This window comes from Limulus polyphemus, unplaced genomic scaffold (assembly GCF_000517525.1).
Source record: "Limulus polyphemus unplaced genomic scaffold, Limulus_polyphemus-2.1.2 Scaffold1056, whole genome shotgun sequence".
NCBI lineage: Eukaryota > Metazoa > Arthropoda > Merostomata > Xiphosura > Limulidae > Limulus > Limulus polyphemus.
Genome location: NW_013666666.1, coordinates 138340 through 156033, shown reverse-complemented (window position 1 = coordinate 156033; position 17694 = coordinate 138340). Strand labels below are relative to the sequence as shown.

The following is a 17694-nucleotide window of genomic DNA, read 5'->3' as shown; positions in this document are numbered from 1 at the left end:
TATATATATATATATATATATATATATATATATATATATGACTAGAATAACCCTTTTGACAAAATATCAAAAATTTTTATATTTGATTGATTTATTGTATATTTTATTGATGAAAGATCCTACAAACCACATGTCATTGTATTCAGTGTGAAAAACCATCTTAAAAGTACACCCATATGGTCCTTAGGAAATGAAACAGCAGATGTACCAAAAATGCCCCTATGGTATTCAAGAAGTTAGCATATATGTTATGCTATCGAAAACATTTTAATTAACCCTATAGTTTTGATAATGTAGTATACCACTGCAACTTTCTCTTATTTGGACAGAAGTATACTGTCTAACACTTGCTAGAAACTGAAAGTAAATTTGGTTCACAAATGACCTTAATAAATAGCACAAATGTATAATTACAACAAACATATAATAATTAATGCATAATATATTTGAGAATGTATTTAATTTTGACAGTATTATGTGAAGCTTTATTTATATTAAATAATTTAAAAAATTTAATCTATTACAGTACACCACTGATTTTCCGGCAACTGATGGGCTGGCACCTCCTGATTCGCTCAGTTTTGTAAATGGCATTTTGGTCTTTTGATAGACCAGGGAGGGTCAGGTGCATGAAGACCTCTTCTTCCTTTCCCAACTATAATTTTAATGCTATTGAATGTTTATGTAGATATGTCATAAGGGTCGGAGTAAACCGCATTTGCTCCGACCCCTTTCAGGGCAATGTTCATGTACGTATCTGCATTTACATTCTTGTGTTGTGCATAACATCTCTTAATTCAATGTTGTAAAATCTTACACTTAACGAACAAATCCATATATGCGTACAACACATTTGAAACTACCCTTTAAATGTATTTGTTTTAGTCCAAACTAGTGTAGGGTTAAGGTCTAGTAGTACGTGGCCTTATTTAATCCTCATTTCTAAACTAAATGTTTACAGGTGAGAGGTACTTAGGTCTACTTCCATCATGTATGTAGTGGCGATCAAGTTCACAGAGTAGGTCATTCTTTTATCAATTTTTCCCAAAGTAATTTAGAGTATTATGCAAGAGTCTATTGGCTATTGTTTGTATATTTGCATAGCTGTGCATAAATTTTTATTAGGTGCTGCAGGGGACTTTATATGCTGTGGTAATAAGAGCATTTTGTATATATTGTAGCTTATTTATGTGTTTGGGAGCTGTGTTTACCCATGCGGGGTAAGCATATTCTACAATGGAATGTATATATGTTTTGTATATTTTGATAATGTGTCAGGTGATGTTCCCTGGTTTTTGCCTGTTAGACTTTTTGCATAATTTGTACGTTTCCAGATTTTTGTAATATATTATTCGTATTAGTTTTACCCACATCAGTTTTGGGTCAAAAGTTAATACTAAACATTTTGCAGAGGTTGTGGTATGGAGAAGTGGTACATTCATATATAGTTTAGGTGGGTCTTTTTTGTTTTGTTAGTCTTTTGTTAGTAATTGGTTTTTAGGAACGTTTACTTTTATTCAATATTCTTGGCAATATTCTTCTATATTATTTAGCAATGGTTGCAGATTTGTTGCTGCTATGGATAGGGTGGGGGCACTTTTCCAGACCGCAACATTGTCCGTGAATTGTGATGCAAATCCATGATTAGGGTCTTTTAAAGGCATATTGCTCACATACATGATGAATGGAATAGAGCTCACTACCCCTACTTGAGGGACACCTGCCTCTGGGGTGAATGACTCAGAGTAGGTTCCCCTGACACTTATTTTACAATTTCTATTTTCCAAAAAGTTAAATAGCCAGCAAATAATCACCCATGGTAGTTCCAATTCCATCATGTGGAACCTTAGACCATTGTGCCATACAGTGTCGAAAGCTTTCTCATCATTGAGAAAGCAAGTGACAGTGCATTCATTTTTATTAAAACTATCTTTTATCCAGACAAAATTACAATAGTGTACTTGAAATTCCCACGACCACCAGACCATCCTTACTGGGTGGCCACAGATGGCATTGAGTGTGGCGCACACTCTTTCTGGACAGGCTACTTACATTTTAAGTAGGTACGGCACTCTCGTGAAAATATTCTTATAAATATTAAACTAGTGGATCAAATTACTTGGATTTTTTCATGAATATTGCCAAGAATATGTAGTTTTACAAGATACAAATATTTAGTTTCGATTTTTACTTCAATTTTTACAACACAGAATGGTGATAATAAAATATAACGTACTTGAAAATAACAATAATAATAATAACAGTAAAACTCTAAAATTTGCCACTTTGTAAGCAGTACTACTGCAACATTCTTTGTAAGTACAATAATCAATAAACATTTTTAATTGATACTTGTACTAATGTATTTAATTAATCATTTAATTCACATTTAAGTTACATTCAATATTTGTTTTATTTAAATTCTAGCAGTCCATGGTGCTTTAGAGATGCAGGAGGGGTATAATTAGTGGGTCAGAGGTGTATTGTTGAATTATTATTATGTGACCTCTGTTGATACGGCAAAACTGATAATCCGGCAAGGCTCTAGAACCTAGGGTGCCGGAAAATTGGTGGTGTACATGTAACCGTAATACAATGTATACTCATAACTAAAAGGTCTACATTACTATAAATTCTTCAAAGTTTAGATAATGGTGAAATAATGTTTGACCAGAAACAGAGGGTAAATCAGATCCACAGATTTTGTTTGTTTATGGCAAAGCTACTAAAACTACCATCGATAATTCTGAGCTGCCAACCAGTGAAAGCAACTGTCTGGCATCACCCATCACCAACTCCATGGCTACTCTTTACCAATTAATAGTGGGATTGACCATTAAATGTTAATGCTCCCAGCTAAAAGGGTAAGCATATTCAGCACTGGGCCCACAGATTTTGAAAGAAAATTCTTAATCTTTATTAACTCTCTCGCAATGAAGTTAGTAAAATCAACCGACCTCATAACCGCTTTTGTACTCATTAGTTTCTATAGTATAACTTTTAATACACTTTGTGTATCTTCACAAAATTTAGCAGACTTTTAGCAAACATTACAAGTCTTTTGCACACAAAAAAATAAGGTTTTTTTAATGAAATATTTTTACTAAAGATTTATCTGTAATTATATATAGTATTTCTGTATACTAGTCCAAGTGCTAAGTGATTTCCACACTTTTCTGCATCTCCCAAATCTTAAATTTTATTTGCATAATCTCTAAAACCTTAAAAAAACTTTTTTTTCAGTAAAACTTTACATCTTACCTGTTATTTTCTCTATCATAACTTTATACAAGGTTGGTCAATTCTACTAACCTCGTAATCACCAAACAAAAAATAATTGAAATAAATCTAAATCACCCCTTTTTTTTTCTAGAATTACTTAAAATTGTAATATGAAACTACATTTCTTTATCCTAAATAGCTTTAAACTCTTAACAGTATACATCTATTTATAAATAAATTTTATTGTTTTATTGCCCTTTGAATCCTGTCTAATTACTATTAGTGCCATTATAAAATGTAAATCACTTGGCAAATGTGCAGCTCACATTACGCTATCAAATTATATTATGCATGAGCTACTCACAAGCTGCTCACAAGTATATCCCATGAAAAATTTTATTATATTACTACTTATTTCACCTAATCTAACCTTAACTAACACAAAAAGTTTCCTATTTTTTACATTTCAATTATTTTTATAATAATAAAGAATATAAATGAAAAAAAGTACTTACCTGGGGTCTTTTTTTTTGCTGTTGACTGTGGATGACACTTAACCCTACTTTTTTATACTAATGGTAGTAATGTTTTATTTAATTGAATAATGCACCAAAAAACACTGAATAATAACATGCAAAAAAGCAGACAATCTCCCATAACTGGTTCTAACTATGTGACAAGAGCCATTAAAACTTCATCTAAGCTTGTTGATATGTTTCCCATGGGAATCAAGCTTGAACTGAAAGCAAAATTGACAATTCTCTTTACAGAAAACAATGTAACATAATACATCAGTTGATAGATGAAACCTTCACTTTCTACTGGTTATAAATATGTAGCATTGTACATCAGAGAGAACTATTGGTAATTTCTGAAACAGAGGATGTGACAGGTGGGCATGGCACTCTGGGTCTGGTTGTCTATTTCATAACTCTGTAAGCAAATAAGATTAAAGGCTATGAAAATTATGCTTTGCTTTAGTGATGATGATATTATAATAAGTAATTTATGTTAAATTTTGTACTTCTTGGAAGGGTGGTAAATAAATTAGAGAACATGAGATGCCTAGAGAGCAAATGCCACAATTCTCACACTAACAGAAATTCTACATTTTTTTAACATTGCTTTATAAAAGTAAGAACTTAAAACTTGTATAATATTAAAATATGGATTATTAGCTACATTTTTATGCTCTATTTATTGGTATAACATGGAAAAAAAGTAGTTTAATAAAATTTTGAATGTAACTCACTGTATTCTTGTGACATGCACAGAAAAAAAAGGTGCCCTTAGAGAGAGGGTTAAAACATTTTACATCAAGTGAACCATTACTTATTTCCATGTATTTCTAAAAATAAGTTTGAGTACCAGATACTGTATATTTCATTTCTAATTCAGCTGGATACATTTTTTTTGTTTTTTTTTAAATCATATTCCTGGATTGTTTAACTGATAATAATAATAATAACTGGTAATAATACCAAAATACTGTATAATGAAAAAAACTGACCACGAGAAAAAAAACTGTGGTCAGATGGACAAGTTAAGATTAGCACTCTTTCAAATTTTGTGTCACTAATAATATTACAGTTAGAATAACAGTTGATATACACATCTATATATTTGATTACCTGTTCATCTTGAGGTGTATGATGCCTATTGTAATGAGACTGTAGCTCTCTTTCTGTTCCCAGCCTCATCTTGCATGCTGGACATACATACGTAGATCTTTGTGATGCTTCTGTACTTCCAACTGTTGCAGTTTCTATGTGAGCACTCTCATAGTGGTCCTGTAAAGCTTCTGGAGAAGGAAATGCCAGCATACAAGAGGGACACAGGAAACCCTATTGTATTGTTTAAAGTTCAAATATTCAAGTTTTAGAAACTGTAAAACACTACAATTTTCATCAAACTTTTAAATAAACCATTCTTTTCTAAACTTGTGAAACATTATTCCAAAAAATAAAGATACTTGTTTGCTAAACAATCACATTTTTTGGTGATGAGAAAAAAATAAACATGCTCATACTGGTTATTTTTAAGTGTCGTTTAACTACTCTATTAAACCCATTTACAGAAACACAAAAATTAAATTCACCTAATGCATAATCATATTACTTACTTTATTAGAATGTTCTTGTTTCAATGAACAAATAAATAAAAATATATTCTTATTATGTTCTGTGCCTATAAATTACTGTGTATTATCCCTTTATGGACCACAGGGATGTCACTGATTTCACTTGTTTTTTTTCTTCTCAGAGTGGAAATACTTACCCAACTTGCATGAAACTTATAACAAATTTACTAAATTGTATCAATTTTCAGCTTAAAATATTCGTATAATTTGATTTAGTTTTTCTCTCATTTTTATTTTTTTTTGCAAAATTTCAAAAATGTTCTTATGAAACATTTTTGAAAATTTTTTTAAATACTTCTTTTCATCTTAGAATGAATAACATTTTGTATTCTTAATCAGAAAGTTCCATTTTAAATATTCATTAACATATTTCTCTTGGAGCTTTATTTTACTTATAACAATAGTCACCTCTTCTGGCTATAAATCATAAAAAAACACAGAATAAGCTGACAAAAATTTATTGTTGACACAGAACCTGATCTTTCAATGTTGTTAGGTAAGGTTAAGTAACAATATTTCTGCTAACTATATTTTCAATACATAAAAAACTCTTATTTATATGGATTATTTGAATATGTTGAATTTTAAAATACTATACAATAAACTGGGATTTAAGTCATTGGAATATTTTGTCATCACCTACTGTACTCACTTTATCTATGTTTACATGATGTCTAGTCATAGAAGAAAATTTCCATAGATTTTAAATATAATTTAATAAAAAGAATTTTCAGGAATAAAGAGTCATCTAAAGAAACTATTAAAACATTTTCAGATCTGTGATTTGTTCCCAAGTTTTCTGGATTTCCCATTAAATTTTGCTATTCTTCCTTGGAGAAAGTAGGTCATTTCACTTTTCTATGAATTGATAAATTACTTCTCATGCCACTATTCACTCCACAGTGACATAAATAGTCTATAGTTTGCTCTATCCAGTGGTATTTAAGCTTTGCCTTAGCTATTTTTAATGCTAAGTTTCCTTAGCAGTTGTTCAGATCACACATTTAAAAACCATAAAAGGATGGCAATGAAAAGCTGTATCAATAACATCAGGGTAGAAAAGAAAAACAAAACATGGATAATTTTAATCTTAATGAATGATCATTTTTAACAAATATGAACTTATGCTTTGGAATATGTAGAAATATTCTAAAAAAACATAAGTGTGTTGTTTATAACCAAACATTACTCTGACCTGCACAGAAATGTATGCTTGAACAGTTTAATCTTTATTTGCAAATTGCACTACATAAATGTTACAAAATGACAAGATATCAATTCTAAAATACTTATCAAGTTAAACATTATTAAAATGAGTTATAATTATTATTTTTAGTTAAATTTGGAAATTTCATGTGCAGATGTGTACTCAACACCTGAAATGTGCTCAAAGGTCATAACAGAAATAAGACCATGTGAAAATAATTTTAAACTTTGACATTACAGATAAAATACTTTAGTACTACTCCATACAAAAAGCATTGTACAAGCATTAAGTTATGTGTGCATAACTGATTGACTAGCTAGTAAAGTTTGATGAATTTTCTATTTGGCTGTTTCCTATTTAGAGGGTATTGTTAAAAATTAAATGTTTTTTTCTGTTAATGGCAACTAGAATAATCACGTAAATTCAACAACTGTTTCTAGTTTAGAGAGATTATGAGCAATCCAGCCATGGTTCATATGAAATATTATCCCTTTTAGTCTGTGGCAAATGTTGTATGGCAGAAACTCTAAACATTTTTAGATCAGCCACTCCCCATATTTAATCGTCAATTGATTCAAAACTTTTTGTGGTCGGATATGCGAGTGTTGACAGTATTACTTTAAGTAATCATGGTATTCATTACAGTATATATTTGAAACTATTTTCCTGAATCTTCTCACAGACCTGTAGGATACATTTCATGCTCTACAGGTGAACAATCCACTGACAGTTTTATTAAAAATGACCCCCTTTTACCCGAGACAAATGTTGCAAAGAACTTTTAATCTTTTCTCTCTGAGAATTAATGTCATTCTGGATGAAAGAAATGCAAACATGGTAAATTTGGAATTAAAACTGAGCTATAAGGTTCTTAACTGGATGTCAAATTTTAACTTGAAAAATACAAGTTTCTTAGATTTTTTCAATGATTATTTTGTACTTAATATGCAAGTCTTTGCCAAGTAGTGTGTTATTTTGTAAAAGTGATTAATTCCAAAAAAATAATACCTTAGAAGCTTATGTACTAGAGAACTTAGGAATACAGTCTGTAGCAACAATTCTAGTTTTTTTGAGACTGACCTTTTTGCATGGAATGTAATGTGTGTGGTGTGCTAATGGGAACCAGCTTTTCTAGTTCAGTTATTTTAAAACAAGTATCCGACTGACATGTCAGAATACTCTAAAATCAGTGATATATATCAGGTCAGACACCTAAAGATGTAGATTTTTGCTATGAGTTATCTCTCCAAATTTAATTCTAAGTCAGATTTTTGTACTTTTTGTGTATCATAAAAATGTATTTTAGTTGAAAATCATGGGTACGACAGATGATGCAGGAAAAACAAAAACACCTAATTTTAATGTAGAGCTTTTGAAAGTACATCTCTTGAGACATGTCAGATGGTACTAAAATCTTAATATAATGGACATAGCATGTATATATATGTATCTATCTATGTATGTAACCGAAATAATAAATACAATGTGATGCCATTTATTGAATGGCACCACAAACAAAAATCCATAAAAAATTTCACATTGGGTATTCAATATTCAGACAATTAGAAAATAACTAAAGTATGTGCAACAATAATTTCTTTGTCACAGAACACAATTTTAAATAAAAGTACTCTCCTCACAACAAGAACATAACTGTCACTAGGACTGTTTGTGAAGGTTTGATTTTATCTTCATTGACTAATTTGTAAATATATTACCAATAACATGGAGTTCTTAAAAAAAACTGTTACTTTTTCAATACAGGGTACCACTTTTAATATATAAAAACATTAGTTTGTATCAGCACAATCCGAACATTTTTCCCATGCAGTACTTCCCACAAAAATCATCTTTTAGAAAATGTTCACTTTTTCTATAGTTTTTTCAATGGGTATCAATACTGTGAATACAGCTGCCTGTAGGGTGGCATTTCTGCTAGTGATAATAACCAGTGAAAGTTTTTAAAGGAATGGACAGAAAAAAACAGAGTTGTTATGATTAGTTGTCTATGAAGTTTTTGAGATGATGTTTTGACTACTATTTGTTCTGGGATCCTGATTTTTTCCTATACTTGAGGGTTTCTTTGTTCTACTTTGCATTCACTCCTTAGTTTGAGTATTTCTTACTAAATTTTTTCCCTTGTAACATTTACACTTGGCTCTCAGTCAATTTATATCTAGTGTCTTTCAATTTGGGTATTACATTTCTTTTGGTTTTTGTAAATTTTTCTATTTTTTAATATTGAATTGAGTTTGCTGGATTAAAGATACATAACAAAATATTCTAATATAAAATTAATGGCTCTGGTCAGAGCTCGGAGATTTCCTAGTGACAAGATTCTCATACGTGAACACTTTGTCAGCAGGTTAGTAAATTATTATTTATGTGTATGGTTTTGTCTATCATATTAGCTGGAAAGATAGTTTAAAGTTATATAAGACAGAAAAATGCTTTTCCAGCTGGGAGAAAAAATCTTATATTTCGTTTGGAAGACAGACTCATAAAGCAGTTGTAGATATTAACAATTTTGTTTTTTCCTTTTCAAGTGTAAATATATATCTAATAACTGATTATGTTTTTATTTATGAACATTTTGGATTTTTACCTCTTTTTTTTTTTACATCAAATCACTTTTACAAATTCTTACATTTCACAATTATTGAATCTGGCTTTTTATACAAGTGTAACTGAGGTTGAAGATCACAATACGAATCATTATAAACAACAGGAGAATACAGCTGTTTAAAGTTCTATATCAGTCAGCAAAGAGATAATAAATGCCAATAATAAACAATTTTTCCAGTTGAATAAAATATATACATATATATATCATACCTCAGCTGCAGTTTGCTGATCATTCCCATCTCGATCATTAGAAGTAACTGGTGCTTGTTGAGCTGGGATCTGAAATTATGTTAGCTCGTTAATAAAGATTTACATAAACCCAATTCAGATACATCAACAAACTTTTTTACTTATATATACTCTCTATGTAATACATGGTGTAACGTATCAGGTTATCAGGCACATAAACAATAGTGATGACAAATACCTTTAACAAAACAAATGAATTTCTGTTATGTAGGAATTAAATGAATAACATCAACTCTTTCATAAACCTAATAAAATAATTTCATATCTGGAACTTTTTGAAGTGTTTCAAACTTACTTTTTACCTCAGAGTTATGCATGTAAACATGGACTCAAATAAGAAACATTATAAACATGCTCATTTAATATCAAGAAAGAAATAATTATTTGAATACAACTATGATTACAAAAACAATGAAACATTATATCTTTGTAATTATTTCAAACTACATGTAATATATAAATAAAGATATGTCTGTTAACTATATATGTACAAAATTATTGATTATTGTACATTTTCAAAAATTCAAGTAAATATAAGTATATATGCAATACAATGTCTTTAACCTTTACATTCATTTGTGAGTTGGAAGGAAGAAATTTTTAAACCACTGCTGTAAATTAATAACAAATTTAATTTAAAACCTTAACACACTGATCTAAAAACTAGGTTAAAATAAATGCAAAGTTTAAAAATCAAGTGTAAGACATTTCAGTTGTATTGTTTTCTTCAGAAACATCTAGACTTGATTTTTAAACCTTGTTGTTGTTTTTTTTAACATAATTTATTAGATTGGTGTGTCAACAGTTCATACTATCTGGTGCCTCAGGATTTTATTGTAGAAGCATTATTTTTACACGCCTGAAAAAGTCTAGATGCCAATGAATGAGAAGATACAGAATAATTAAATTTTTTCATCATTGTTAACTCTTTGGATTTAATAGTTCGACATTTGTTGTAACTATGCAACATTTGAGAGTCTATCTCGAGGAACTGTTAATAAAGCAACTTGATAAAACTCTATGTTTTTCTGCTTATAACTGGCAAATTATTGGACTGATTGTCACCAAACCTGAAACGTACTCTTACGGCCCTCTAGGTAGTGATATGGAGTGTCACTGCTTGGATCCAACCACTCTATGTCTTCCCTGTGTGTTTAATTAGTAAAAAATAATTGACATGTTTGTTCTTAGAACAGAACTTCTGCTATTTTTCAATGAAGATACCTGTAGATAATGGGTACCTTGATCTTATATCAAGATTTTGATATGGTGCAAGTTAATTACATAGTTCAATTGTAACAGAGTTGGTGAAAATATTAAAATTGCAACAAAAGGAATGATGATAGATGTGTCCCTAAGGAGATCTGTTTCAGACTTCTGTTGTTCCTGATTAGATACATAAATGATTTGCATAGTTTCTTTGAAAAATATATTTCCAAATTCACTAATACAACTAAATCTTTAAGTGTAGAAGGCCTACATTTGATTTAAAATTCTAAAAAAATAAACAAGCCCAAACTATCAGCCAGTTTACCACTTGTCAAAGGGTTATACCAATTTCAGGAAATCACAAAGCTCTAAGCAAAAGTATAAAAGTCAGGCTCCTAGTTCAGTAAACCATGTAGTCCAATGTCAAAGCAACTGGGCCGATACAACAGAATATGTCAACTTGGTTATAGCAGGGGAATGAAAGTATTGCTGCTAGCTTATTAAAAGTGTATAACTTAACATGTCACAGTAACTGTGTACTATTTGTTGCATCAACATTAACATTCCTTCTTTTCAACACCTTTTATTTTGACCAGTATGTTTTTACAACATGTTACACAGCACATTGTATACATAATAACCCTTATAATTTATCCTTTTCTTTAATTTATTAGTATACATCAATTTTTATTTTACCTTAGAAATATCATATTTACCACGAACACTCAAATGGGATATTAGGAAATAAAAAAAACTACCGTATTTGCCGGTGTACAAGATATTTTTTTACTCTTAAAACAATACTCGATTTTACCCCTCATCTTATACACAAGTTCAAAGATAAAGTTCCTGTAAGAACTTTCTGGTTAATAGCACACTTAACAAAAAATACGTTGTTCCTTTTACTTTTGTTTGCTTTTTGAGTAATTGCATTGACATCCTGCCACCTACTGCATTACAATAACATATTTGTAATTGTATCACTTGTATTGATTCTTCATAACTAGAAGTTATTTGTCTCATATGCTAGTTACAATTAATCAAGACATTTTTTATTTGAAATGTATTGATCTCATCCATCATACTAAAATATTGCTAATATTATATCAAGAAAGTTAGTTCCTGTAACATACACTAATTTTGTAAACATATTTATAAAAGTATATCAATATATCTTAAGGTTTTAGTATTTTTTTGTAATAGAAAAGGAGTTTAACTGTGACGAAAACTTTGTAAAGTTGTTTATTACATTTGTGAGTTAAGTTATGCTACACTGAGCTGTCTGTAGCATTTGAAGAGCATAAAAACCACACTTGTGGTTGTATTGATTACCCCAGAGTACAGATTAGCACAGTTTAAAAATAATTTCTTAGAATTTCTTTACAAAAGTAACACCCTAGACTTGCTTGACAATAGAGGTCATCCTATACACCAGGGTCATTTTATACATGGGATCATTTTATACACCAGCAAATATAGTACATGAAAAACAAAAGGTTGGTTGAAAATGTAAAAATTAATAGTAAGAATTTCTTTAAATAAATTAAGAGTAAGCAAAATATAAGGATGGGAGTAAAACCTTTGAGGGATGATACATGAAGACTCGTACTTGCTGATTATGAGATGGCTGAGTTATCAAATTCTATTTTTCTTCAATTTTTTACTAATTAAAATTTAGGAATTATTCCTCACCATGAACAACTACTAGATGGAAAAAAGATCAAACAAGGTTATCACATTAATTCTGTGCTTAAGAATATATTGAGAAAGCTCCTGGGCTAGATAATATTTTCCTGGGGGTTTTGAATGATGTTAAGGATTGGATATGTGAGCCACTTGCTACTATTTTTTGTAGTCTTCGAATAATGGGCAGATGCCAAATGATCCAAAGTTAGCTAATGTTACACCTCTTTTCAAGGGAGGTGATAAAAATTGTCCCAGTAATTACAGACTTTTTAGTGTTACATTAATGGTGGGAAAAGTTTTTGAATGTTTGATAAAAGAATCTTTGCAAAGTCATTTAACAAAGGTCAACATATTGTTGGATAGTCAGTATGGTTTCACTAAAGGAAATTCTTGCCTTGCCAATCTCTTAACATTTTTTGAAGAGGTTACTGCTCATGTATATGAAGCTACCAATGTGGATTTGATGTATCTGGATTTTCAGAAAGCATCTGACAAGGTGCAACATAAAAGACTATAAAAAAAATTATCTCTGCAGGTATGGGTGAGGTGGGGGTAGGTTGGATCATTAGATAGAAAACTGTCTGGATAGAAGAAAGCAAAGGGTTGTTATAAATGGAGTTCAGTCATGCTGGATTAATGTCACAAATGAGGTACTTCAGCACTCAGTGTTAGGACTTTTGGTCGTTTTGATTTTTGTCAATGAGGTAGATGAAGGAATGATCAATAAGCAATTTATTATTTGCCAATGATATTAAAATTTTGGGTGTTTCTGGCTGTGAGGAGGATGCTGCTGGTTTAAAAAAGATTTGGATTATTTGGAAAGCTAGATGAACAAATTACAGATGGCTCTTAATTATAGAAAATGCAAGGTAACGCATGTGGGATATCATAATTTGAATTATGAGTGTAATTTTGATGGGAATAACTTCAACAATGTTAAGTAAGAAAAAGATATTGATATTCTAGTTGATATGTCTCTTAAGTCATCTGAGGTATGTGCAGTTGCTATTGGCAGGGCAATTAGGATTTTAAATTGTATCTACAGAAATATAAGTATAAATACATGATAATTTCATTGTATAGGTCACTGATTAGGCTACATTTAGAGTATTAAGTTAAGTTTTGGGCTTCTTATGTTAGGAAGTGCATTGGAATTATTGGAAAGGACTCAGAAGAGGGCTACTAGGATGATACCTGGGATAGAAAGGTTGTCATACAAAGACAGCTTAAGATCTCTGAAATTTTCTGTTGAAAAAAGAAGATTTAGAGGGGATCTGATCAAGGTGTTTGAGATTTTTAAGGGAATTGATAGTGTTGATGCATCAACTTTTTTCATACTTAATGGTGAGAACGGTGGGACAAGGAGACATAAATATAAATTCTGTGTTAGGATAGGAGTCACCTTCAGCTAAGACATCTTTATTTTTCTGAATGGGTGACTAGCCTTTGAAATGGGTTGCCTTCAGATGTGGATCCAGTTAATTTTAGTGAGTTTATGGGATGGCTTCATAAATACTTGAATGATAAGGGCTGGCTTTGAGTTTTATTTTCATTTTAAAGTTGGGTGAATGAGACAGCCTAGATGGACCAACACTGTTTCATGTAGTGATTATATTCTCTCTGATGTTACTCTAAATTTGAGGCAATTCAGTTGAGGTGTCATTCTCCATGGATTGTGTTGTTCCATGATAATGTAGTTTCATTGCCTTGTGTTGGTCAATGATATCTCTTGTCTCATATGATTATATTGTACCTGATGTTACTCTAATTGTGAGATTACTTTGTGACTAATATGTGAGAAAGAAATCAAAATTTTTTGCAATCCAACTTTTCTTTAGCTAAATACAGTGAACGTTTAGTGTCATAACTATTTTAGTTCTTTACAAAAAGATAAACTATTTCTCCCACAAAGAAAGGTACTTGCATTACTACTTAACAGGATTTTACTAGAAACCAGATTTTTGGAATTGTCTTCCAGAAATAACTTTCCTATCTATATGTTAAAAACAACAACTTTTTTTACTCTGATATTTATAAGTTCAGCTCCAGTACTCATAAAATTATTATTCAACCTTGAACAAAAACAGAAACTGTTTTTGAATAATCACTTTCATTAATAAACACAGTTAGATAACTTTCAATTAGCTATAGGAAACCTCTATTTTTAATGTTCACAGAATAATGAAAATCTAGTAAAAAGCTGTTTAATTGTTTTAGTCTTGATGTTCCTCACATATGAACACTCAATTTAGTGTACTTAGAACGAATTATATAAAAATATGAGATTTCAAGGGTTCATAAAGACAAGCTTTTCTGTTTTTCTATTTCAGTTATTTTAACTAAGGCAGAGAACTAGTATCAATTTCATTAGGAAACTGTAAATAATCAACATTCATCTGGTTCAGAACACTGTAAAATAAAACAATCTTGTAATTACTATTCCAGAACATATAGAAAAAAATCTAAAAACATTTTTTTTGCAAGTTTGACACAAGCACATACCCAATGTCAAAAACATTGGAAAATGTAAAAAAAAAAACAACAAAGTGATAAATACTTAAGTTATATATGTAGTAGCAACTTTGTTAATACAGTTGTACCTGTAAAATAAATAAGTAAAATTATTTTATTATTTTGTTTAACTTAGTATTCTGAAGTCTTTTACGAAAATTTCAATAATACTTGGTACCTTTCAATCCATAATTATCACTAATACTACAGTAATAAAAGAAAATATGGGGCATTTCTATAAGCATAAACACTCTCTGGAGGAGAAATTATAAAGGTGACCCCAATTCTAGTTTGTTTTGAAATGATGTTCTTCATTACCTTTACAACATATGTAAAATAAAAAGTGGTACCAAAACTACAACAACTCAATTTGATACCTTACATATGGAGCTTATCCACAGTTATATGGAAAATGACCTCTGAAGGAAAAATGACCACAGTGACCCTAATTTTTTTAAAACTTGAAATAATGTTTTTGATTACCTTCACAACATAATTAAAATAGAAAGTGGAAAGAAAAGCTGAACAATTCATTTTGATGGCGTACATATGGGGCTTATCTATAAGTATCGAAAACCCTCTGGAATAGAAAAAACAGCAACTATCAAATTTTAATTATTTTGAAATATGTTCTTAATTATCTTTACAGTATATGTAAAACAGAAATTGGCACCAAAACCAGATCTTCTTGTTTTGATGCCTTATAGTTATATATCATATATAAGGGCATCAAAACAAGTCCATATATTATTTGGGAACTTATCTATGGGCATAGGGAAATTGCCTTCTGCTGGAGAAACAACTCCAGTGACCCAATCTTATTTTCAAATAATACTATTGTTACCTTTAAATATATGTAAACAGAAGATGGCACCAAAACAGAAACTAATCATTTTGATACATTATACATTATATATATATGGGGGGGGGGGGCTTATCCATAAATGTGTGGAAAATGCCTACTGTAGAAAAACAACACAGTGACCACAATTTAACTTTGCTTTTAATTAATGTTTCTGATTAATTTTGATCTTTAAAATGTGAAAAACAGAAGGTGGCACCAGAACTGGAACTACTTCATTTTGATGTTTTATATTCTATATAGGATATTGTCTATATGCAGTAGGAAAATACCCTCTGAAATAATGTTCTTGATTACCCTTAGAACTTAAGAAGTGGAAATTGGCAATAACTTTAAACACTTCTTTCCATCATGACAAATTAAAACATATTGTCTTGCTTTGGATTAATTTAATGTTACTGCTGCAGTATTGGCAGTGCCTGTAGTGAAGATCAGGACTTTAGTTTTAGTTTTTAGGAGTTAAAGAGAGGCATTGATCATTTCTTGAAAAATAAAGGTATATTTTCCAAATGGTCCCTTGTCCGTATGTTTATTTGTTATGTTTGCTTAATAATAATAAAGCAGTGAAGGGTGGTACAGTGGTTGACTAAAGCTAGGCTAAAGGGCTAAGCTGCCCTCGATTTCTCGAGTGAGTATGAATGTCTTTAACTTTTAAGACTACAATGTTAATTTGATAAAAACGTGTTTACATTCTTACCTTGCTCTGATCAGATAAGCGATTTAAAAATCTATTGATGTTAAACATATTTCAGAGTTCCATTTACACCATACACGTCTGTCTCCCTTTACATCTAACTTAACTCTTCTCTAATGCCAAAGTAACTTTTCCCCACGATTTTGGTGACAACAGCGCTATCTTTTGCAGAAACATTTTAAAATGTCCCTTTTTGAATCTATATAAATATAGTAGTACTGTCTGTTGTATGTCCATGTAACTACTTCGCAGGGTGTGGATGGATCTTCACTAAAATTGGTGTGGAGGTTCATTAGATCCACGCGGAGATAAATACAAACTTTCTGGTTTGAATTTTGTGTTTTGCCATTTTTATTGGCGTTTTTTACCACTACCTCACCTCCTGTGGATGGATTTTCACTAAATTTGGTGTAGATTGTGTCTTTGGAAAGATACATACAAATTTAAGTTTTGCATTATTTTTGCATTTTTCGGTTTTTATGGGCGTTTTTTGCGTTCTTTACCACTACCTCACCACCTGTAGATGGATCTTCACCAAATTTGGTATGAAACTTCATTGGGTCCATAGGGAGATACATACAACTTCGCGGTTTCACATTTTGTGTTTTGCAGTTTTTATGGGTGTTTTTGCGTTTTTTACAATTACATATAAAGGAAGTAGTTTTTCATGTCCTAATATAATCTTTCATTAATCATGAATTTACATAAATTCCGTCCAGAGGACGAATACTCCAGCAAGTAAAATAAGATGGAGCATTATTAATAATTCCTTACATGGAGATTTGATTTCTTTTTACAACCATACAATGATTTACTAGTAGAGACTTTAACAACACAATTGTCATTAGACAAATAATTTATTGTTAGTGTGTCTCAATAAATAGATAAATTAAAGTAACAGAATTTAAAAAAAAACAACTTATTCTCACATTTAATGATGTAGATGAAGAAATGGTCAATAAAGTACAGGGTGGCCCAAATGTATCATTCGTATTTTAAAATGTAATAATTAAATAACTAAAGAAATACAACCATGCAGTTTTCAATATCCAGTAGCCCAACTCAAACAGTTTTTATTATCATGTTATTGATTTTGTTGTTGTTGTTGCTGTTTTCACTCAAATGGGTAATGTTATCTCGTAAAATGGCAACTGTGGAAGAAAAGCCTCAGTGAAATCGATTGGTTGGAGTGGGCCAATTCCTCGGCCCCCGTGTTCGCCAGGCATCACTCCACTAGGCTTCTAATGGTACACACGTATAAGTCTACTGGCATGTCAATAAAACTGTTT

The 17694-nt window shown here is 30.6% G+C and overlaps 1 protein-coding gene across 2 annotated transcripts in view; it reads right to left on the bottom strand.

The window, feature by feature from the left end:
- Window positions 1–16685, bottom strand: part of LOC106461907 (early endosome antigen 1-like) — a 185333-nt gene extending 168648 nt beyond the window's left edge. For both annotated transcript variants that reach the window (XM_013921774.2, XM_013921775.2), the window contains exons 1-3: window positions 16409–16685; window positions 9405–9473; window positions 4854–5066 (exon numbers count right to left, since the gene is read on the bottom strand). In XM_013921774.2, the coding sequence (XP_013777228.1) occupies window positions 4854–5066; window positions 9405–9473; window positions 16409–16456 (330 nt within the window). In that variant the 5' untranslated portion in view covers window positions 16457–16685. The remainder of the gene's footprint in view (window positions 1–4853; window positions 5067–9404; window positions 9474–16408) is intronic.
- Between the last annotated feature and the right edge of the window lie 1009 nt (window positions 16686–17694).